The sequence below is a fragment of the Macrobrachium rosenbergii genome, chromosome 42 (genome assembly GCF_040412425.1).
Source record: "Macrobrachium rosenbergii isolate ZJJX-2024 chromosome 42, ASM4041242v1, whole genome shotgun sequence".
NCBI lineage: Eukaryota > Metazoa > Arthropoda > Malacostraca > Decapoda > Palaemonidae > Macrobrachium > Macrobrachium rosenbergii.
The window spans coordinates 13,989,917-14,013,039 of record NC_089782.1 but is presented as its reverse complement, the minus strand read 5'-3'; the positions used below and the strand labels follow the sequence as shown (position 1 = coordinate 14,013,039).

General features: G+C 41.4%; 1 protein-coding gene across 1 annotated transcript in view; it reads left to right on the top strand.

Moving 5' to 3' along the window:
* The window catches only part of UbcE2M (NEDD8-conjugating enzyme UbcE2M), a 65,752-nt gene that overhangs the window by 17,738 nt on the left and 24,891 nt on the right, over nt 1-23,123 (top strand). Inside the window, exons 2-3 of the mRNA XM_067085520.1 lie at nt 5,963-6,057; nt 20,475-20,564. Of these exons, the coding sequence (XP_066941621.1) occupies nt 5,963-6,057; nt 20,475-20,564 (185 nt within the window). The remainder of the gene's footprint in view (nt 1-5,962; nt 6,058-20,474; nt 20,565-23,123) is intronic.

Here is a 23,123-nt window from a genome sequence, read left to right as displayed (position 1 = left end):
CCTCCTACCAGTAAGTAAGTCTCCCAGTGTAAAGGCTGAAGGTTTGTATTTGTATGGGAACAAATCACAAATTTTTAATCGGTTTATATTTTCTTAACCTTGAACGTCGAGCCTCTATTTACAAAAGTGTCTGCCGTATGCCGGCGGGGTTTGGGAGTTACCGCTGAAGCGGAAAGAAAGTTTTTTTTTAAAAATCAAAGCACGCTTAGCTTTTCAGATTAAGAGTTCATTTTTGGCTCCTTTTTTTCTCATTGCCTGAAGTTTAGTATGTAACTGTCAGAAATGAAAAAAAATATTATCATATAAATATTGGAATATATGACAGCGCGAAAAAAAAATTTCATATATAATAGTATACAAATTGCGCTGTGAGCAAAACGATTAAAGCTAATGAGCTATTTTTTTCGTTGTATTGTACACTAAATTGCGATGTTTTTGGTATATGGCAAATTGTAAAACGATCAAAGCAACATGGAGAAGATATTATCACAAAATGATGCATGAATTTGTAACGTGCGTACGTAAAAAAAAAGTTTTTTCAAAAATTCACCATAAATTGAAATATTGTGCTAGAGACTTCCAATTTGTTGCAAAATGAAGGTAAATGATTGAATGTTACTAGAATGTAAGAGTTTTAGCTTACAATTGCATTTTTCGACCATTTCGGTCGAGTCAAAGTTGACCGAAGGTTGAAATTTTGGCACATGATTTATATGAAAATATTTCAAAGCTGATAAAAGCTACAACCATGAGTTATTTTTTGTTGTATTTTACATGAAATTGTGCACATTTTTATATATAAAACTTTTTGTAATGGCTAATATAAAACGGTGGAAAAATTACGGCAAAGTGACTAAAGAATTTCAGATTTTCAGCAGAGTTAGCGCGCGCGGACGTAAGGAAAACTTTTTTTTCAAAAGTTCACCATAAATCGAAATATTGTGCCAGAGACTTCTCGTTTGTTGTAAAATGAAGGTAAATGATTGAATATTACTAGAATGTAAGAGTTTTAGCTTACAATTGCATTTTTCGACCATTTCGGTCAAGTCAAAGTTGACCAAAGGTTGAAATTTTGGCACTTATCGTGATTTACATGAAAATATGTCAAAATTGTTAAAAGCTACAACCATGAGTTATTTTTTGTTGTGTTCTACATGAAATTGTGCACATTTTCATATATAAAACTTTATGTAAAGGCTAATAGAAAACGGTGCAAAAATTACGACAAAGTGACTAAAGAATTTCTGAGATTTTCAGCAGTGTTAGCTGATGCTTTCTTTTGGGATAAGAAAGAAATTCGTGCATGCGCAGCTGGGTCACGCTTGTAAACAAAACAACATCGTGAGCCGTGAACTCCCAGCATCCCTCAAGGCGCAATTTAAAATTTTTCGCAAACGAGGCCTATATTTTTCCACGAATATTTAAAAAAACTTTTTGGAGTTGACATATTTTACGTCCACTTGGCACCCGACAGACAACTTTTGTCGACGTAAAATACGTCCAGTCGGCGTTAAAGGGTTAACATACAAACCTGAGACCTTTACATAAATGGCCCACCTCAGCCACCCCTCATTCAGTTTTACTTGGCTGGAAGATCACTGGTACGTCACGAGATTCTTTGGGGCAAGCAAGAGGAGACTCCTTCCACTCGCTGGTCCCATTGGGTGATGCTATGAATTAATGTACTTCGCCATACCCTGATCGTATTATGGCAGATTTTTTCATAACCAGTATTCCAGCAGTGCAGGAGAATTTTTCCAGTTTAAAGGCCTCAGGTTTGTATGTTAGGAAAAATACAAGTTGATTAAAAATTTGTGATTTTTATTAACTCTCATGATATGTTTTTTGTTGAGGGAAGGGTTATGATTGGATAACTGTGTGAATCGTAGTTTAATGAAATGCGGAGATTGATAGCGAGTGGAGAGAGCTTGTTAGGTTGTAGAAACAACTGTGAGGGATAAGTCTTGTAAGACTTGAATTGAAGTGATGCATGTTTTGTCTGCTTCCCCTTTTAGTAACTGGTTAGATCCTTTGCGGCTTCTCTGCAGTCTTTTACTCCAAATGACCTCATCGGTTCAGGATAGATTTGATAGGATGGAGCCATTTTTATGTTTCTGTGCTACCCTCTCAAGAGCCTCATTAAGTTAGGGTTTTTCCCATGACTGAGGAAGGGTCAGTGTCCCCACTATTTTCTTGCCTTGTCCTTGGCACGTCCTGTCGTACTCCCTCGTGGCTTGGAGTAAGAGGGAACTGGGCATGTTAGAAGTGATGCAGATCAGTGCCCTTTGTCTCTCTCCTTAGTTCGGTCTGGCTTTTGCTGCTCCACTACCTATGTCAGCAGTGGGAGTTCCAATGTTAGCAATGCCAAGTCCCGCTTTAATGGCACCAAGTCTGGCGTTAGCGGCATCATGCCAAGCATTAATGGCGCCAAGTACGACATTAACATTGCCAAGCCCCACAATAGTGGTACCACCTCTGGCACCAGAATTCATTCTCTGATAGGATGGCTTGGTTAAGAATAAGAGGAGTCGCCCAACGTTTTTCCTTATTTTAATTTTACTGTATCGGATCAGCTTGGTAGGAGTGATGCTTCTACTCTTTCTGGTAGTATTTAAGTGAGTTTTAGCTGCTTCTGCCAGGTAATAAGCATCAACTAAAGCTGCCTCACATAGAAAAGCTACCTTTTGCTTTTATGAGTTTCGCTTGAATCCTATTTAGCTTTGTTTATTTACGGCATCTATCACTGCTGATTGCCTCTAAGAGGTTTTCAGCCCTTTTAGGAGTTTTTTAGCGAAACAGAAGTCTTCTCATCAAGGTCATGGTTTGGGGAAGTTTTTTGACTTTGCAAAAATCAGGCTTGGATTATTTCCTTTAACATGAACATGGGTCAACAGGGGGTCTCCATCAGGCTCGATGTTAGTTCAAGCGCTCATGGGAAGATGGATCCAGTCCTTTAGATGCCCCAGTGAAGGTCTGGGGCATGATTATGAAGATTTAGAATTTCGGGAGTTGAACGAGTATTTGAGGAGTCCTGTTACACCTATAATCCCGAATTCTTATCAGTAGAGTAGGAGAGTCCCTTCTTTGGACAGAAGCTGGGAAGATTGTGTCATTTCCGTAGGTTGTTCTGAGTAGGAACAATGTACTAAGGGACCAACTAAAGAGTAGGAATCTGATTCTGTCTACAGAATGGTCTCTGAATTTTCAGCTGTGTCAATTTCTGTAAGAACTGTAATAAACTCCGATTGTAGGCATATTCATGACTCGGAACAGACAGTTGCCAGTCTTTTACTTTCACTTTCAGGTCTTCAGACTGGTTTGGTGGGAATTTTTCATCTGTATTAGTTGGTAAGAACCTTACATCTTTCTTATTTTATGTTTGGAAGAGAGATTCTTATCAAGTTTAGAGGATCCAAGGACTATAGGATGTTCCTAGTACAGGGTAGTTCCTTGGTGTGGTTGTGCTGTAAGAAGATTGATTTTGCATTCTGTTTCCTCTGTAGTATATCTACCTAGAACTCATCCTTTTAGGAAGTTGTTCTAAAACTTTTTTAGCCCTCTAAGAATTTCAGGACTGAGTGATGGGGCACTCCTTGGTGTTGATGAGCGACAACACTACAGTGGTGTCATATATCAACAAGCAGGAGGGCTAGCTTCCTTCTGGCTACATAAATTTGTGGTGCAGGTGCACGAGTGGGCAGTAGCACACTCAGTAGAGCTGTCAGCCAGGTTTATTCCGGGGTTCTGGAACATTGTGGCAGACAAGGTCAGTCTCAAGAGTCAAGTGATAAGGACAGAATGGTCCCCACACCAAAACATTGCAATATTATTCGAACTTTGGCGGCCTTCCAGTCATAGATATTTTTGCAACCTGGTGCAACAGGAAGCTACTGGTGTTTTTTTTTTATTGTACCAGACCCATGGGTGGCAATGGAAGACATATTCCAGGCCCCATGGGACAACCTAGAAGCATACACTTTCTCTCCGTTCTGTCTGATTTGTCGAGTGATCAACAGAGTCATGAACACCCTGAATCTCAAGTTGACTCTGTTGGCTCCCAAGTGGCTACATGCTGAGTGGTACTCGGACTTGCTAGCGAGACTATCTGGCGTCTGAATACCTGTGGAAATCCTCAGTGGCTACATACCAGGGGAACTGGGTCATCTTCTGTAGTTGGTGTTGTCGGTGGGATAGTCAGATCTCAGGTAGGAGATTTTCTCATTTATTTCTCTCAGTTGCGGCCGTCAAGGGCTATAGAGCTGCCCTTGGCCAGGTCCTCTGGTTGAAGGGGATAGATCTCTTGTCCTCATGGGAGATCTCAGTGCTTTTGAGAAGCTTTGAACAACCTTGCCCACCCAAAAACTCAGGCCCCTTGAGTGGGACATGCCTGTTGTTTTAAGGAGCTTGACATGCACCATATGAGCTGTTGAGAGTCATCGGACAGGGATCTGAACTTTAACTGTTTTCTTGCTTGCCCTGGGTTTGGTGAAGATAGTAGGCTAGCTTCTTGGCCTTTCCTTTGATGTTAAGCACTTGAGGGGATGGGGATCTGTTATGCTCAAGTTTGCTTAGGAATTTGTAGGGAAGACTCAGAATTCGTTGGTCCCTGATGCCAATTTAAGTAATTTTCAATCCCCTCCCTAGAGGACTTAGTAGGTATTGATTGTGAAGAGATGCTGCCTTGTTCAGTTAGGGTGCTGCAGTACTACCTTAAGAGAACTCGGCATCTCATGCTTTAGTGTCGACACCACTTCGTTAGTACTGGCTCAACCAAGAAAGAGGTGTCCAAGAACACGATTCACGAGGCATTGCCCTGTCTCTCGCATTCTGGAAGAACCTGTTGGTTCAATAGGTATTACGAGCAGGGTTGGTCTCGCCAGGCCACATTCATGTCATTTTACCATCGGGACATTGCCCGCAAGTTCTTGGACATGTCTTCCCTGGGTCCTGTGGTGGCTGCTCAGTAAGTTGTGTAGCTCATGTGGCTCTCCTAAGGGGACACGCAGCATCTCGTCTAAGGTGATTGGTAAGCAGGAGAGAATGTGTGTGAGAGTGACTGGTCTCCTCTCTTTTCTCTTTTACCTTTCTCTCGTTTGGCAGATAGGCAGGTGGCGAGCCACCATGCACTGGAATGGTAAGTCATGCAGGTGAGTATATATGACAGCGGCACCCTGTCTTTCATCTTATTGTAGATTGTTAGATGCATGTCCCCCCTCTCTCTAGACAAGGGGAGAGAGGGATCGAGAGTGAAACAAACCTGTTGGTTTTTATTAGCAGTTTTATTGTTTCCGACACTATTGGGTTCATCCAAGCCTTTATGGAATAATGATGCAAATTCATTACTTCATGCCCAGGAGTCTAGCAGTTGCAACATCCCATATATTCAACATATTAGAGGTGTGGGATTCCTTCCTCAACTACCAGACCGGGAAGGTATTCCCTAGTGGGAAGAACTAGCAGTCTGTTCAAAGATTTACCCAGACTTCACCCTCCAAAGGGTAAGTCTCCTATGTAAAGAACGAGGGTTTTTATTTGTGTAGGAACAGATAGGGAATTTTTATAAAGTAGTTCATGTTTTTCCTAACATACAAACCTGAGCTCTGTACATTTGTGTCCCACTTCAGCCACCCCTCATTCTGGTACCTGGGCCGAAAGGTCAAGTGGAGTGCAGACCAATGAGTGGGTGGGACTTCCCCCTACTGTCAGTAGTTAATGACCTTGTCTGAAAGTTAAACTTTCAGCTTGCCTCAGCAAGTTAAATCCTCTGTAAAGAACTCAAGTTTGTTAGGAAAAATACAAACTACTTTAGAAATGTGCTATTTTTGCTTGATTTAGGTCTTTGTATCCATGCCATTAACATTACACTGTTCAAAACATGAGGAGAGGTAATTTGAACTAAACTAAGCAGCACAATGTTAGTAGTAATTAAAGGCTGTTGTTGAATTGTTGTCTTTCATTTCAGATATCAATGAGCTGACATTACCAAAAACATGCGACACAGAATTCACAGATCCTGACGATCTCTTGAATTTTAAACTAATCATATGTCCAGATGAGGTAAGTTGGATTAGGCACTCCAAATCTTAGAAGTTTTTATTTTGTAATTCTCTGCATATGTACAACTGATTTATTTGGGATGAATCTTACCTGCTGTTAAAGATAGCTTATATCTCCGGGCCAATAAGCGAGTCAGCATTCAAATAAGAAGATCCAGTGGCTGACCCGAAAGACCATCTAATACACCCGTTCTCTACCAAGTTTGTTTCAAATGTTTTAGCTCTTGTCAGAATTCTCCTTGTCACCATTGTATATAGATATTCATTGGTATTTCATGGTTTTGGCTGTCTGCTGCTTTCATGGTAGTGTACATTTATTTTTCCTAGGATGCCTTCCACCAGAATCAGAGTAGAACATCAAGTTCTGTAGGAACGATTACTGTGTTAACAGGAGGTTGATTTTTAGGGTAGCTAGACACACTGTTTGTGCCAGCTGCAGGGGTGTAAAGTGTGATCTTGAGAGTAGATTTGATTTGAGGAATATAGGGATTTTTGAAGGGACTTACTGCTAAAGTTCATTAGTATAGGAAGAGAAGGGAAGCTGATCAATTTCAAAAGCAAATAGTTAGGTCTGGTCATAAACATGTCATTTCTCTCCCTTCTCCAGGTCCTTTTGTTTTTAGTTATCTTTACTGAGTCTATGGCTTTTCCTCTGCTAATGCTTTAGCTAGTAGTGCTAAGACTTCCTCTTTAGCTCCATCTTCCACTCTCCTTTCAGTCAGGACACAAACCTTATTTTATTCAGTAAAATATTTGTCTGAATTTATGTTAAGGGAACCATCCTGGGTCCTCCCATAGGGTGCGATCATTTTCGCGTTCTCCTGAAAGAGGTTAGGTACTGGTGCCCTCGCCTGTCTGTAGCCCGAGCTTACGATTGCTCTCCAACAGTTGGAAGAGTCTGCTGCCAGGGGAACTGGGTTGGTTCTCGGGACAATGTGGTTCTGTGCCCTCCATCACCTGCCTTTCACTTTTCACGCTCTGAGTCTCGTTTAACCCTTTCGCCGCGAGCCTGTTATCGCCACTGGTGACAAGATCAATGTTCTGGTAATCATGTAACTGACTAATTTTCTTCCATTTGTATTTGTATTTCAGTTCTTTGTTATTTTCATTACTGTAATATGTTATAATGTATTATAGCAGAGTGATAGAATATGAAAATGTTGTGTAGGTAATTATTCAGATACTGAATTAAAGGATTTTGACAAAGGAAAAATCTATTTCTGGGGAGAGACCTGTGTCACCCGGTGAAATAACCTTTCAGCACTTATTTCTAGGTAAAGCTATTGCTAAATATACCAGAGAAAAGCTAAAAAGCTAAGCTGGAGTTACTACCCCGTGCGAGCTCCATGAAATGGAGTCGTGTATGAGAAAGGGTGAGATTGTCACAATCACAGGCCTCTGCCCTGTAAACATTCCCAATGTCCAAAGTCCCGCAGTGAGGTGCGATGCCAACCCCGCACCACTCGCGGACCGTAAACAAACCCGGCGTCACCCATTCCACATTAGCACCCCACACTGGAATGGTATTTTACCAGGGGGGGAAGAAGGAATCATGGGGGGGTCACCGGGTGACACAAGTCTCTCCCCAGAAATAGATTTTTCCTTTGTCAAAATCCTTTTTCTGGGTTTTCCAACCTGTGTCACCCGGTGAAATAATAACAGAGAAATCAAAATACCATCCTGAAACAATAGGAGACTTGTAGAGGAAAGTAATAAAACTAAATTTCCACAAGAGTTTTTAATTATCCCAGTAACCAAGGTCTTGGTATTAAGATATAATAAAGATATAATAAATATACTTAAATTTAATGCAATATTAAAGTGTGCATGAATATAAATCATCCTTAGATTAATGAGTACACTAAAAATTGAAAGTGGGTACTAAACATTTATACTTAAAACTAAGGTGAAACTATGTCCCTAAGATAATACATGTAACATTTAAATTAAACACATAGACAGGACAAAACTATGACATGGTCAGGAGATAGGCTGTGAAGCATGCCTGACCTGGAGATGACCGAAGGGGAATAAATGAGGCAGGTAGGAGGGAGGAGAGTGACTGAGTACTGGAAGGAATTAAACTGGGGAGCGATGTTCCCTACCGCCTGTAATTAATTTCAGAGCTTCTAGTGATTTCAGGTAGTGGCGTTTAAAAACTTCTGAGACTTCACCCGTGTATTTTGAAGATCTCCCGAAATTCATATAATGGAAATAGTTGATGGAGGTAGCCACTGCTAATGTCATGTACTTTGGGACTGAATCTGGGTTTGCATATTTAATGAAACTACAGGATCTGTTGCCTAATGAAGCTTTCAAGAAATAGTTCCCTCCCCTTCCCTTACAAACAGAGGCCTGGAGGTTATGTGTGAGAGTCCTGTCTAAATAGGCTTTCAAAGGTAAAAAGAGACTGGGCATAAAGGCAGGTCCTGTGGGAGGATGACCTTCAGAGACCACCTATCTCGAGGATCTTCATTTTTGGCTAGGGCTTAGGGTGAGAGAGCTAGCAACACTTCACCTGATGGAAGGAAATCAATATGATTGGGTTCTAGACAGGGCAGACAGTTCAGAAATTCTAGCACCTGAAGCTAAACTAATAATCCAAAAATAAGGTCTTCCTCAATAAGTTGAGTAGAAAGAGCAATTTTGATTATCTGTTCTGAGGCTAACTTGAGAACATCATTTAAGAACCAGGAAACCAGTGTGGGCGGGTTACTGGTCTTAAACAAGCTTACAGGCTTTAGGGATAGGCGAAAATAAAAAGAGTCTGTTAGGTTAATCTTAAACCGATGCAAAATATCTTTTCAAAGCCCAGTTTTGCTGTGTGTCAATGGTACTTGAGGCCAGACCTTTCAAATAATGACACAAGTAAAATAGCTAAATTAGTGGTCATTACAGTAGCTTCAGATTCTTTTAAAGTGCTAATTTCTTAACTGCTGAATCATACTGTCTAAGAGTGGATTCCCTTTTATCTGATTCTAGGAACAAAGTGTTAATAGGATCAATATTAGCATCCTTCTGAGCTGCAAACTTCATGAAATCCACAAAGCCAGGGCATTCTGAATTCTTGAGGAAGCTGACACAGTCTGAGTTTGTACTATTTAGTCAGTTTGGTTGGAATTTGCAAACACGACTTCAGCTGTAGAATAAGTGGAAACCAAGTTACTCTTGACCAGTTTGGAGCTACTAGGGCTATCTGACCCTTGAATGTCTGAGCTTGTGAAGGACTTTCCAGTAACAGGTTTACTGGAGGAAAGGGGTGAATCCCTTTTCCACTTATTTCCAATCTATGGACATTGCATCTGTGGGTGAGCTAGAGGGTCCAGGTCGGAGCAACATAACAAGGCAGTTTGTGGTTGCATTCTGTTGCAAAGATCTCGCCGAGACCAGACTTGATTACTGGAAATCCATTTGAATGAAGTTTTGTCCAGGGACCATTCCAGAAAGCTCCAGCGGAGTTGTCCTGGATAGAATCTGCAATGACATTCCGGACCCCTGCAAGGTGGGTAGCAGACAGATGCCACGATTGTTTACATTTGCTAGAGAATATTGCTATCATAACCTGGTTGATCCACGACTCGACTTGGAACCTCCCTGTTTAAACAATGTAATATTACTACTACTGCGCTGTCAGGACCAATCTTATATAGATCAGATTGTTCGGACATGTTTCTTCAAGGTCTTAGAAAGACTGCCATAGCTTCCAGGACATTGATATGAAACTGGCGGAACATGGAGCAAGTCTGTACCTTCTTGTGTTGGGAGTATCACTCCCCACCCGCTTAGGAGCGTCGGTGTGAATCACTAATGATGGCGGAGGAAACTGAAGAGGCACTGACTTGATAAGCTCTTGACGGTTGTCCAGGCGAGTCTCTTTTTCAAAATCCCAGTAGGAATCAGAGATATTTTGTCTCTGAACCTGACATTGGCTCGACTCCGCCATACCTGTTTATGTCTTTCAGTTTGGATTTCAAAAGAAAGATCCGTCACTACAAGCAAACTGAAGAACCTAAGACTCTTTCTTGGAGTACGATGGGAAGCTTTCTTATTCTTAGGAACTGTCTGGTTGCTTGCTATTTCTCTCCCGTTTAGGCGGCGGGAAGAGATAGTCTGTGTGTGCACAGGTCCCATTGAATTCCTAACCATGAAAGCGACTCTCCGGCATGGTGGATTTCTCCTTGTTTATCTGGCTTAGTGATTCAGAAAGCCCGATTACTATGGCTGTTGCTTTCGGCATTCGTTGGCGTTGGATGCCCAAACAATCCATCTCGTCTGGTATCGACTAGCATGATCCCCTGAGACGGGTTGCTGAACTACCGTATCTGCCAGTTTGGTGGCAGAAGAGATTCTGGGAGCTATATTATTGAGACCGAATGTATGACCCTGAATGAGTATGCTTGATTTCCTAGTCTGAACCCCAGATAAGGAGAGAACCTTCTCACAATCGGACGTGATAATAGAGCGTCTAGAAAGATCTATGAGGTGATTCTGGCTCCGCGGGGGCAGTAGAGGTCGAACCTGCGAGATTGTAAGCGTGCCGAAACTTGTCGCATTGGATGCTGCAGGAATTTGACAGGACAAGTCTGCAGGAGTACTCTTCGCTGACTGGAACCTTTCTTTGGAACACTGAACAGTCTGCCTTGAAATTTCAGATGTCGCTTTCTTTGTGCCCTCTTTAATAATAGATCTTTTAAAGTCCTTCAGAGCCTTGGGGTGATTGATGGAACCTGACTGGGTGGGAGGACTTCTGCACCAACTCCACCCCAGTCCTTGGGAGCCTATGCTCTGGGCCCAGGGACTGGCTCCACTGGTCGAAAATGGTCATAACCTCCCACCTACTGGGATCTCTGCTGGGCGGGAGAGGTCTGCCTCCTCTGGAGCCTCTGCCTCCCCTTCCTCCTGGAGGAGGCGGGATGTTCCTCTACCACGGAAGTACCCTAGCTCGTTCCTTTGCATTTTGGATGGACCGGAAATGCACCTAGCCTTTCATAAGAGCGTTGGCGGCTGGGAGGAGACGTATGAAGAGGCTTGCGAGAGGTTGATGTTTGTTCAGTTGGACCAGCACATGCAGGGATTGAGGTTGAGGCTGGGAGGTTGAGGATGACCAGGATGGGACCTGGGCCAGCCACTGCAAGACAGTCTGAGTCGAACCACGTTTAAACTTCTTGAACTTCTTCCTGGCTTGGGATGAGTTCCGGCGGGCTCAGACTGCTTCCTCTTGAGATAAACCCCATGGGGCGGAATAGTTGGCCCTAGTTGCCTCGGCTAGGACTGCATCAACCTCTTCCTGGGAAGGTGGCTCACAGATGGATCTTTTTGTAGGCCTGTTAAGAGGCTCATAGCAATGGATGAAGCTGCCGAAAGATATGTTTTATGACAGTTCAACTAGACTTAATGAAATCATACAGGTCCTGCAAAACTCCTAAGAGAGATTTAGTGTTAAGATACACATCTTATATATACTACTGGCGTTGCCTCTGCCAAGTCCAGAAGTTTAAGGACCTACTAAGTCTGTCCTTAGACTCAGCTTCAGCCTTCAGGAGCGACTCCGGGATCTTAGGTTGCTCGTGAAAGTTCAGCGCCAGTCAGGGTCGGCAGTAACCGTGAAGGTATCGGGCTCACCACGTACTGGGAATCTCGGGTAAGACAAGAGGTGGGATCTGTCTCCCGAGATGAGGAAGGAGCTTACCCTCTATACAAGCCTGGTTGGTGAGGAGGCCACTTTAGAGAGTGCAAGGGGTGGGAGAATTTCTCCCAGAGAGAACATTGTAAGAGGCACCTTTGGCCGGGAGTGAGTTTGGTGTTCTCCATGCCACTCCGACCAAGGTCCGTGAAGTAGGGCAGAAACTGGGCCTGGTCTCGGAAGATGACAGTTGTGAGGACCTTGCCGGACCATTATGCCTCCTCAGTAAGCCTGCATAACCTGCATAAGATGATTTCCAGGTTAGGAGGAAGAATTTCCATTCTCCAAAGCCCTCTGAGTGCTGGGACCTCGATGAAGTGAGGGTTACCCTCATGCTGGGAACGAGGTCAGCTTAGGGGTTTCCTTTATCAAGGAGGTAGGCTGGAGGTGTCGGGACGGAGAAAGGTTTTGTTGTGCTCTTGCACTCTTGAACTCAGGAGATTAAGTCCTTTGAGACTTAACCTATTCTACGACAATGCCACGGAAGCATTTGGCCAGACAGCTGACTTGAGAGTTGACAACAATCGTCAACCCCTTTGACCAAACAACTTCATAAGAAGCTCTGCAAATGCTTCAGCATCAAAAGGAAGGAGGGGTGGAACCTCCTTACTTTGTTTAGCTGTACTCCCTTCCCAGAAGTAGAGGCCTTTCGTAGATGGCAGGGGCTGGGGAGCCGTGGCGTCTTCGGGGAACCCCGGGCGGACTTTCTGGGACTTTAAAGGTCTTTTCTTAACTGATTTAACCTTAGGGGCGGTAGACCTTGCACCGTCCATAAGGCAAAGGAACTACGATCCTCGGAAGGAAGAAGCAGTGGAAGAAGGAGAACTGAGAGATCGCCTGCCTCCTTACCCCCTTACCTGCCTGCCGTCCAGGTCAACGTTCATTGGCTCGAGTCCAGTTAAGGCGCGGCATCTGGCGGCAACTCCGCGTGCAGCGACTTCTTCCTGGGAGGGCTCGTCATTTCGGATCCCAGCAGTCAAAGGGGCGGCTACCTGCGTCCGCAACTGAAGCTGAGATCAGGCGCCCGAGAAGAGCGTTACAGGCGTGCCCAGACAAAGCGTAGGGTTTCTGCGACGTTCCTCCCGAAGCCGTGACCCAGGTCTTGAGGGTGCGACAGAAGAAGTCGAGCTGCGGTCCAGTACGGAAGGAAAAGTCAGGTGACTGAGCCCTCCTAAAGGGAATATGTTATAATTATCCATAAGAGACAAAACTGAAGGTGAGCGTAGATGCAGTGAAGGCTAACTTTGCTCATCCAGAACCTGCTAGAAGTAGAGAGCACACCTCACAACCATCAGGGTGCCAGGCAGTCAGGTCCCCACATGGACAGCACACCTGGAGTGGGACCTGCACTTCATGCCATGGCTTGATGCAGCTTTAGCGGTGCACCCCTGCTCCTGACACGCACCATCTGTAAGTTGACCCGGTATATAGTATGCTGATGAGCTGCGGTGGTGCAGACGATGTCTTAGTACTAATAGTTGCTCAGGTAGGTCCGCCCAGAGGCTTTAGGGAGAATAGAGAGCCTACTGGAACATGCAGATCAACTACCTAGAGGACCACGGAGTTAATCTCTGGGCGACGGGAGGGTCCCAAAAGGCCAATTAATCTAAGGTAATAAATAAATGTGTATATATAAACAATATCCAGATAGGTCCCACCGGAGCGTACCGGGAGGTTAAGGGGCCTACTGGAACATGCAAGATAACCTAAAGGGACCACCGGAGTTAGTCCGGGCGACGGAAAAGGTCCCAAGGTAAGTATATAAACATAATATAATATATATAAAATGAATATATGTATGCATCTGAAAGTCAACTATAAGTGGATAATTGGCTTGGAGCCGGGGTCTGCCAATGCTGGTGGCGCGGAGGAGGTGTAGTAGGCACTGTCGACCAAACTCCGTACCCACGGAGTGGAGCGACAAAACGTCCGACTACCTAGCAGAGAAAACACAAAAGACCATTGGATTGGCGGAGTAGATACTAGGGGCCTCAGGTGTTCTGAGTGAATAGAAGATATAAATGTCATGCGTGTGAACAACGGAGAGAAGACAGTCAGGTAGGAAACTCTAACTGGCAACATGAACACAAATTTTCCCTCCCCGAGATATTGTTCTGAAACGACACTCAGTTGGAAAAAGCGCGTACTTTATTTACTATAGGGGAAGAAGGAGGAGGATGAGTATAGGCCATGGCGAGAGGATCCAAAGGTAGCGACAGGGTGAGTAAGCACTTTCTGGCGCCATGAGATCCATCCTTCTCTGATCGGACAGAACATACGAGCGATACTGAGAGAGGAGACAGAACTCTAAGGCCAAAAGCAAAGAAAGGAATGGAAACAGGGGTGTAGGGCACGGTCCCTAACTGAGGTCTCGTTGGGTGTGGCCGGGTAAGGTCGGAACCGTTAGCGAGAGATCAGACCAATCAATGCAGAGGAAGGGAATATAGAAGCTATGAAGGAACAGGATAAACTCTCAGGCCTTGGTAGAGTTAACTTAATGAAAGCAGACAGGGTGGAAGGTGGGGAGGAAGGAGTAATGGGGTAGGAGAGGGGGTAAACATGAAGATGGAGAATAGCCGAAGATGTATGGATTCCCGGGATGAAGGTAGGTATGCGAAACCCTTGCTATTCCGAAAGCAACCTTTTTAGGACTCTAGAGCCCCTAGCGGAAGGCGAAGCAGGGAGAGGGAGAGGCGCTAAGCCGACTTCTCTAACCAAGCGCCACACAGAAAGCTCAACTATGAACCCTCCTACACACCAAACCTTCTCTCCCTAGCAGGGGAAGGGCATGCAGCTACAACCTGGGCTAACTAACACAGCCAGTGGCGCTGGGAGGCTTGGAAATAGTTATCTACTCAACTAGGCCTAAAGTTAACTTCACTCTAGGCAATAAAATAATAATGATTTAACTATCCCTTAGAACATGTAGAAGGAGGCCAAACTAGCGCGATATGAGCGCGGAGGAAATAGCTACGACCTTCCAGATAAAAACTAAAAGGATATAATCATAAATATAAAGACATCCGTGCGCTAGGCTTATGAAATAAACAAACAGCATAACTGTACCATCTCAAATAATATATCCAAGCACTGGAGAAGTGAGGGTCCTAAATACTTGCGTATAATAATTGATAAAAGAGCAGATAGGCGAGGGAAAGCTAGCAACTAACGGCCGGGACTAACTACAGAAGGATAAAAGCAATAATATAAAAACGAATAGATGGCAGGGCACAACATAAGAAAATGAAGGGGCGAAGCCCGACATAATCCCTTTTGAGACTGATGAATTCACATGAGGTCGGGAGAAGGTGGATAAAGACGAACGTGTAAATCCTCTAATTATTAAATTAGAGGAAATAAGAACCTCAACCGCCTAAAATAAAAAACAGAGATGGTACTCAACTTAGGTGAAGAGAATCCAGGGAGGATGCCATAGTAAATCAATCAAAGAAACACAAAGAAGCTTTACGAACAGAGCAACAACAGCGAATGCGTGCTAAAGATGGAATGTAAGGTGGCGGTTTGTTTACAGTCCCATGGTAAGTGCGGGTTTGTATCGGCACCTCACTCGGTGGGACTTTAGCATTAGGAATGTTTACGGGGCGGAGGCCTGTGATTGTGATAATCTTGTTTCTGTCACACGACTCCATTTCATGGAGCTCGCTTTTGAGGTTAAATAACTCGGCTTAGCTTTTTTAGCTTTTTCTGGTATATTTGTAGCAATAGCTTTGCCTGAAATAAGTGCACAGTTGTTTGCGGAGTGACACAGGTCGGAAAAACCAGAAATGTGAACACATTGGTGATTATTTCAAGTATGATACCTCTCAAAGCATAGAGTAAAGCAACACCATTTTTGTTTTCGAGTTTGAAAATCTTTATTACAAAGCTTGAACACATGCACGTGGCCAAAAATTTCATCCAGAAAACCTTGAAAAAAAATTCTCAGAAATAGACTGCATTCCAGAGAAAATGTGAATTTATTATCTCCAGCCAAGAGTTTCCAAACCACAATTCTTTACTGAACTTAATCTTCAGTAGTCTTCCATTTGCAAATTTTGCCATTTTCTTTGTTTACTCTATATAGTGCTGGTGCTTATTGATCACTTCATCTCTATCGTTCTCGATTCTTGATCATACAATCAAAACTAAGTAAAAAAAATTTATCTAAGGTAGGTTTGTCTATAACTATGATATAATAAACATCACCACATTCACTGCTGTCACTATGAGAACTGTCAGATAGTTCAGGTCTACTACCATCATTGTCATTTCCATATAAAAGCCTCTGTACTACTCCATCATGAGAGAAACCTCCTCCCTCAGAAACAATTTGATGGTTACTGGAGGTACCTTTTGTCCTGGGATTATCCTGTAAGTTGGAAATCAAATGTTGCCATTTGTTGGTAGAATATAAACAAAATGAGGAAAATGTATCTGTTGTTACAAGATGCTACGATACGAGAATGGTGACTGAGAGATCTGTGGGTATTGCAGTGAAGGACAATGTGTCAACCAAGGGATCATTTTGATGACATAAATGTTGCACTGTGTTTAACTATTACAATAACGACATCAAAGTAATGAAGTTATTGCTGATAGGACTTATTATGTAGGTATAGACATTGTTAATAATAATAATTAATCTGTAGTAGTTTGTTTCTGGTGTTCACGTTGGCTCAGTCGATTATTAAACCTATGTCTTCATCTACTTCTCATTTCTAAGCCCCTTGTCTTCTATTCCTCTTTCTTGATGCATGTGTTCTTTACACCTGCTTTTCTGGTTTTTATTCATCTCTCTTGGGACCAATGTTAAGCAATTTTGAGGTGTGGGCACAGTAGTGGTCCACTTACGATCTTGAGGTAAATCAATTCTTTTCTGCTGCGTAAAGGTTTATTTTTCTAATAGTTTTACAAAATTTCCAGTCAGGCATAGGTTAGCATCCCTGTAGACAATGCCTAACTGAACAAATCGCCCTAACCAGGGACTAACAGCCCAAGTTATCATCAATTGAACAGCTCTTGACCTTTTGTAAGTTCAGTCACAGGAATCTATTTAACTGCTTAAACAAACTATCAATATACCAACACAACACACTGACACTTGCAGCCTGTTAACTCTTCCATGATTATCAACCCTTGCATAGAATAGTTTGACAAGAGTAGCAAGCTTGTTGCAGCACTGTCTGCAGGCTGCACACAAGTACTATTGTGTTCGCACAACGTGCGTTTTCACACAACAATAGCCAGCATTGGTGCTTAACTTTCTTCAGTCGAAGATTCCCTTTTTTTTTGCCTGTCTCATTCCTTTGAAGAAACTTACCCTTGAGACTGACTTAAACTGTCCTCAGTTGAAGATTCATTTTTCTTTGCCTGTCTCATTCCTTTGAAGAAACTTACTCTTGAGACTGACGTAAACTGTCTTCAGTTGAAGATTCACTTTTCTTTGCCTGTCTCATTCCTTTGAAGAGACTTACTCTTGAGACTGACAGAGTGCTTTGGACATGCTGAGACAGAGTTTGTTATCCAGACCTCTGCTTATATTGTTGAAGTTTTATCTTTTACTGAAGTTTCACTCAGTATGATTGCCTCTTCTCTGTGCCAGCGCACAGACATTGTGGCACCAGATTATTGTTTGTGGTGCCAGCTTAGAAAGTTTTTGGCCCCAACTTAGAGAGATTGTGGTGCCAGCTTAAAGTTATTGTGATGTCAGTGGGTTTTTAGCTAGTTCTGATGCTGCCGAATGTTCTCATGCTTATACAGTACAGTACTAACTTTGTTTTGAAGAAGTGAGAACAGTTGTGCTCATATCTGTTGTCCATGTTTCTCCTACAGAGGTGGTGGCAGCTGTTTTGGTTTCTCCTTCCGGTCGCCTTCTAAGCTTGACTTTTAAGGTGATAAGGGAGGATATGTTGGTACAAAGTCGTACCTCTTTCTCACAGGTCTTTTTTATACCTTTTGGGGATCTGTTCATCCCTCAGGTTCTGGTAGGAGGCCAATTGCAGGCCTTCTGGCATGTTTGAGAGACTCAGGAGCAGAACCTTGGGTGGTAGAGGTACTGAAGGAGAGTTATGATTCCTTTTGGGTTTCCCCTCCACTAGTGTAGTCTCATAGAGCCGTTGCTTCACATCTTCTCCAGCAGTATCATTCTTTAATAGGAGGTTGTAATTAGAGAAGAATGTAGTGGAGCAGTGTCAGTAATTCACTGGATTTTACCTCTGGTACTACTGATTATAAACTAATGGTGGGATCAAGCGGGTTGGGTGATATCAGTTACAGACAATACCATGTCTGCCTCTTTCCATGGGATACATTCCCTCCGCAAAGTTCAATTATTCAAGCATTGATGATTTCTGTTGTCATGATCTTAATCATTCAGTGAGTCCTTGATCCCGCAGAGGATTTCGCTGATGTGTTAGCCAACTCTATCCGGTATCTTGAAGCCCAAGGATCTGCTGCTTTATCTAACTGAGTCTCTGTGCATTATTTTCCGGTAGACTTTTCTTTCTTCATAGTTCTGTTATTTTGGGAAAAGTATTTTTGTCACTTGGTCATAGCAATTTTTATGTAACTGAGTGAAGGGAAATTGTCATCATAACCTAGTATGTTAAAATATTTTACATTTATGTTTATAGATTTTACTTTACTATGTACATAATAAAGTATTAGGCTAAATTACTGTAGACTTTCCTTGTCTTTGCCATTATTACTCATTTTATATGAAAATACAAACTGTTACAATTCTAAATCATTTGACTTAGTACTTTGAAGAACAGGCGGGGCAACTATTGTTTATAGTAGATAAGACAATTAAAACAATAATTTATTTGATAATGAGACTGAGAAATTGCTTTGAAAGTCACAATTTATGGTTTTGTTTACATTTTCTTTTTTATTTATTTAATTGACTTCTTATATGGGAAGCAATCAATGTTCTGTATGCGCTCAGAAGTGATGCTACGTGACTGCATAGGATTTCATTTAAAATTCACTAACTGGCAATCTAACATGCTGCATATTTAGCTCTTATTTCATTGCAAAAACATGATTATTTCATTGAATAAGGCCATCATATATTTCATAAGAGTGAAATCTGTTGTATATATCAAAACTGTAAGAATATATTGCGTGTTGCCAAATTTCGTAAAAACAGTGACAAAACATTTCCAAAACTTTCGGTCATCCAGCGCTGATGTGTTTGACAAGAAAAATCTTCATCAAACCTATGTTCAAATATTAAAATAAAAAAAAAAAATCTTTGTAACATTTTCATCTTGCTTACATGCAACCATAAAATTCCAAATATTCCTGTTTGATTATTTTTATGCCTCGATGCAGAAAAAAGATAAAGAAATAAATTCAAAAGTGTTACTGCAACTAAAATGCATACCTTTATTATGGATGGGCCTGGCCTGTGTGATGCAACTAATATTTGAGTGGTGGTAACATGAACCAACTGGAACATAGTTCTACAATTTGTCGAGTCAGTGGAATAATTTTGAAATTATTTAACTTATATTTGTTACTGGAATAGTATTGTCATTAAATTTAAATTATTTATGTTATATTTCATACCTTCAAAAATAAGAGCTTAATAGTGAACACTGTATTCCGCGCAGTTACATTTTTGTTGACACCAAGATTGTGTTCCTAGGCCTAGGCATGGTAGTTTTCTTTACTTGCTAAAAATACATTACACTGAACAATCACATTTCTGTATTAACAATTTCTGGCCAGAAAGTACATGAAGTTATCTGTACATTTTGCACTTCAAGATAGCTTATGAATGAATAGGTTATACACCAAAAGCAAATAGAACTTTCAAGAAAATAGTATTCTTCATCAGTTAAGAAAAAATTGTTGCATAATCCTTTGCATTGTTACTAATAAATATTTAGATCATAAGCTATCTTCTTGATATAATTTAGAGAATTGTCATCTTTTTTTCTTCAAAAATCAGGTAATCTGTAAAAGTAAATCTTTTAGTAAACGAGATTATATCTCAGAAATCTTAGATTATTTTTGTTAGGCGTATAAATCATTTTACAACATACAGGCACCTTGAATGTACCTAAAACTTAAAAACCTAAAGAAAACTTTGTGTGATATATGGTCTTATTTTGAAAATTTGTTATGACCGTTAAGCTTATTAGGTCTACTGTTATATGTAGTAGAGGTGGCTATGAGGACCACGCCGAGTAACAAGTTGAGCGTGCTGGTATTGATGAGAGTGCTAACCTTCTCACACTGTGCTTTGAGCTAAGCAGTGTAAAAAAAAAAAAATTAATTCATGTCAGTTAGATATGAAATATACCATTGCATTAAAGAGATCATATTCCTGTACCCTTAAGGAAATTAGTATTAGCTGTGAATTTGCAGACTTTTTGATGTATATGACGTTGGATATAAAAAAAAGAAATTCAGCACTACTAGGCAGCCGTTACACTGAAACTGATATTTTGGATGATACAAAAAGAATCTTGCTGCATCACTTACGTACAAGCCTTGTGAATAAGAATTCTCTCAACCCCTCACTTATGAGCATGGCTGTACAAGCTTTATGAATAAGAATTCTCTTAACCCATCACTTATGAGCATGGCTGTACAAGCCTTATGAGTAAGAATTCCCTTAACCACAGTCAATATTTCATAGATGTTATGCATGGGAAATTAGTACATCCACTCATGTTTTAATCTGTTATAAGAGAGAAATCTGAGAATACTTTGTTTTCTTTCAGGGCTTCTACAGAGGAGGGCGTTTTGTTTTCAGTTTTAAAGTTGGTCCCAACTACCCCCATGAGCCACCCAAAGTCAAGTGTGAAACTATGGTAAGTATTTTATGATAAATTTCAGTGTCTGGATAGTTGTTTATGTGTCAATGGATTTTTCTTCTCTTTTTTATCAAAAGGGTAGTGAAGTGGCAGGCTAATGCCTATTTCTAGACCAGGTTGGAAGAGGAAAACAAAAGGAAAGGAAGAAATGTGGAGCTTAATCACAAAGGAAGCAAAGGCTCTGCTTCTTGAAGGGGTAAAGATTACAGCAGTGAGGGGAAACAAATGGGAAGAAAATGGCCCACAGAGTAACTGTGGGAAGAGGTGCATGAATGCCAAGCATTTTTTTGGTTTTGTGGGCTGTCGTACATGGTAAAGTTGGGTGCTTCAGGTTGAAATGAAAACCAGTTAGTGCAGGTAGTAGTGCTGTTTGGTAAGCTAGGAGGACATTAAAGTAACTCCCAAATTTTGTTCTGCTGTATGTATTGCTCCAAATTTGATATGGCTCTGATGGAGCTTCTGTTGTCAGTGTTTTGGGTTTCTCAGCTGTGGTTAGACCTGTGATTACCGTATATCTCACTGATTTTGTACTTTGTTTCATGCCTCTTGTGATATAGCACTTAGTTGCATATTCGTGCAATTCACCTTGAAAATTTCTTCTGATGTTGTTTGTTATTTTTGACAAACAGGTAATCTTTACTTAATGTTCTCAAGTGCTGTGGTGCTTTATTAGGTATGACATTGTCTTGTGCCATTATTGACCCCTTTTGTAAATGTAAGTATTGTCAGACAAAAAAATAAACCAGTAAAAGGAGAAAAAATATTTATATTCTTTAAATGTTTTCGGTCCAGGTGATTCTTGTACATCTACTTTCTTTTGACTTTTTTTTTGCTCTTGTCTGCGGTCCTCTTGTTGCTGGATCCTGGTTGTAATGTCTTGCATATCAGCACCCCTCATCTTCTAAGCAATGATTTAGCTTGTATGGTGATGTGCAGATTTGTGTGTGTGACAAGGGATGCTTCCTTGACATAATGGTTTTCTGATTCAGGGTTTCAGTACTGATGACTATTGTTCCTGTACCATGACTATGAAAATGTCTTTTAGACATGTCCGTCTTCATTTAGCACTGTGCACACTAATTGAGGTATTATCTTCAATGGAACTGGGTTCTGTCAAGTTTTTTAAACTTGACCAGACAACTGAGTCACATCTCCAGAATTAAAGTTGGTGTGGAGGATTTGTTTTTAAGTCAAGATTGAAAATTTGATGGTCACTGCAAAGAATCTTATGTACTGTCTATGGCTTGCCTTACAAGGCACACCAGATGGTAGTAGGAGGAAAAGGATCATCATTGTCATCAATCAAGGACACCAGTCTTATGATTATTGTTCCTGTCGTCTGGGGAATCCCGTAACAGGTTTATATAACCCCTTGAAGCTGGCAGACCTAATATTAAGGCCTGTACTTTGCATATGAGTATCCTCATTTGGATGAAATTTGTGGGAAAATGTTTGTATGGCTTGAAAGGGCTATAAATAACTAATTGGTAACCTAGAGGCCTAAGTTCAGTGAATGGGTGTCAGGCCAATAACCCATAGAATTTCATGAGGAAAAGTACTGCTTTTAATCCTGGATCTCCCCAGCTTGGTTCATCTACTGCAATTTTGGCCTCATTTGAGTTAGCAGGGTTGGATGATAGTTATACTAACTGGCAACTTATCATGCCTTAGCTCAGGAAGTATCTTGGCTGGCCAGATGTCCACAGAATTATGTGAAAGAAGTAATGCCTTTAATACCGGATATCCTCAGCTGTTCACCATCTTTGAGTTAAGGGTTATTAAATGGTACTGGTGATGATGATTCAATTTATCAGCCAGAATACAGAGGTGCTGAAAGTGATATTAATGCACATTATGATTTGGGACAAAGCAGAGAAACTCATAAGAAAAAAGTTATTGCTGATGTGTTATTTTGTCAGCTGATGTGTTATTTTGTCATGCATTTTAGCAGAGGCTGTGTCCTGGGCCTATACTTCCAACTTTCCCAGACAGCTGCTTCACCACACATTGTTAGCAGATCATTGTATGTTCAATTGTGGTAAGAGCAAAAATCTTGTTACATTTTATCATATATATTTTATATGTGCATGACACCCTCTTTCTATTGTGATTTTTTTTATTTTCTTACTTTTAGGGAGGCTGATGTAGGTTGCCATATATTTAGCCCAGAGTGTGAGGATTAAAATTGCTACTTTGCAATATTAGATGCTTATGGCCACAAATGGCTGTGTCCCCTAAATATTGTTGCCAGTTTCCATATTTACTACATATCTGGATATAATAACCTTGACAGAGATGAGTAGAGAAAATTAATTTCATGTCAGACTCCTTGAATGTGCAAAAGGACGTGAAAATGTTTATGGTGATGACAGACATAACTATACCATTGGAACTATTGTGTCTGGTTATTTATTCTAATTTATGAGGGCGGTAAAGAAGAAACCGAGGCGTTGTTCCTTCGATGCATTCAAGAAGGAACTTGACGGTTGCCACTTAGGCCTATCTGCCTACCTCGTTGCCACCAATTCCTTGTTTGCTGGTTTCCAGCTGGCACTA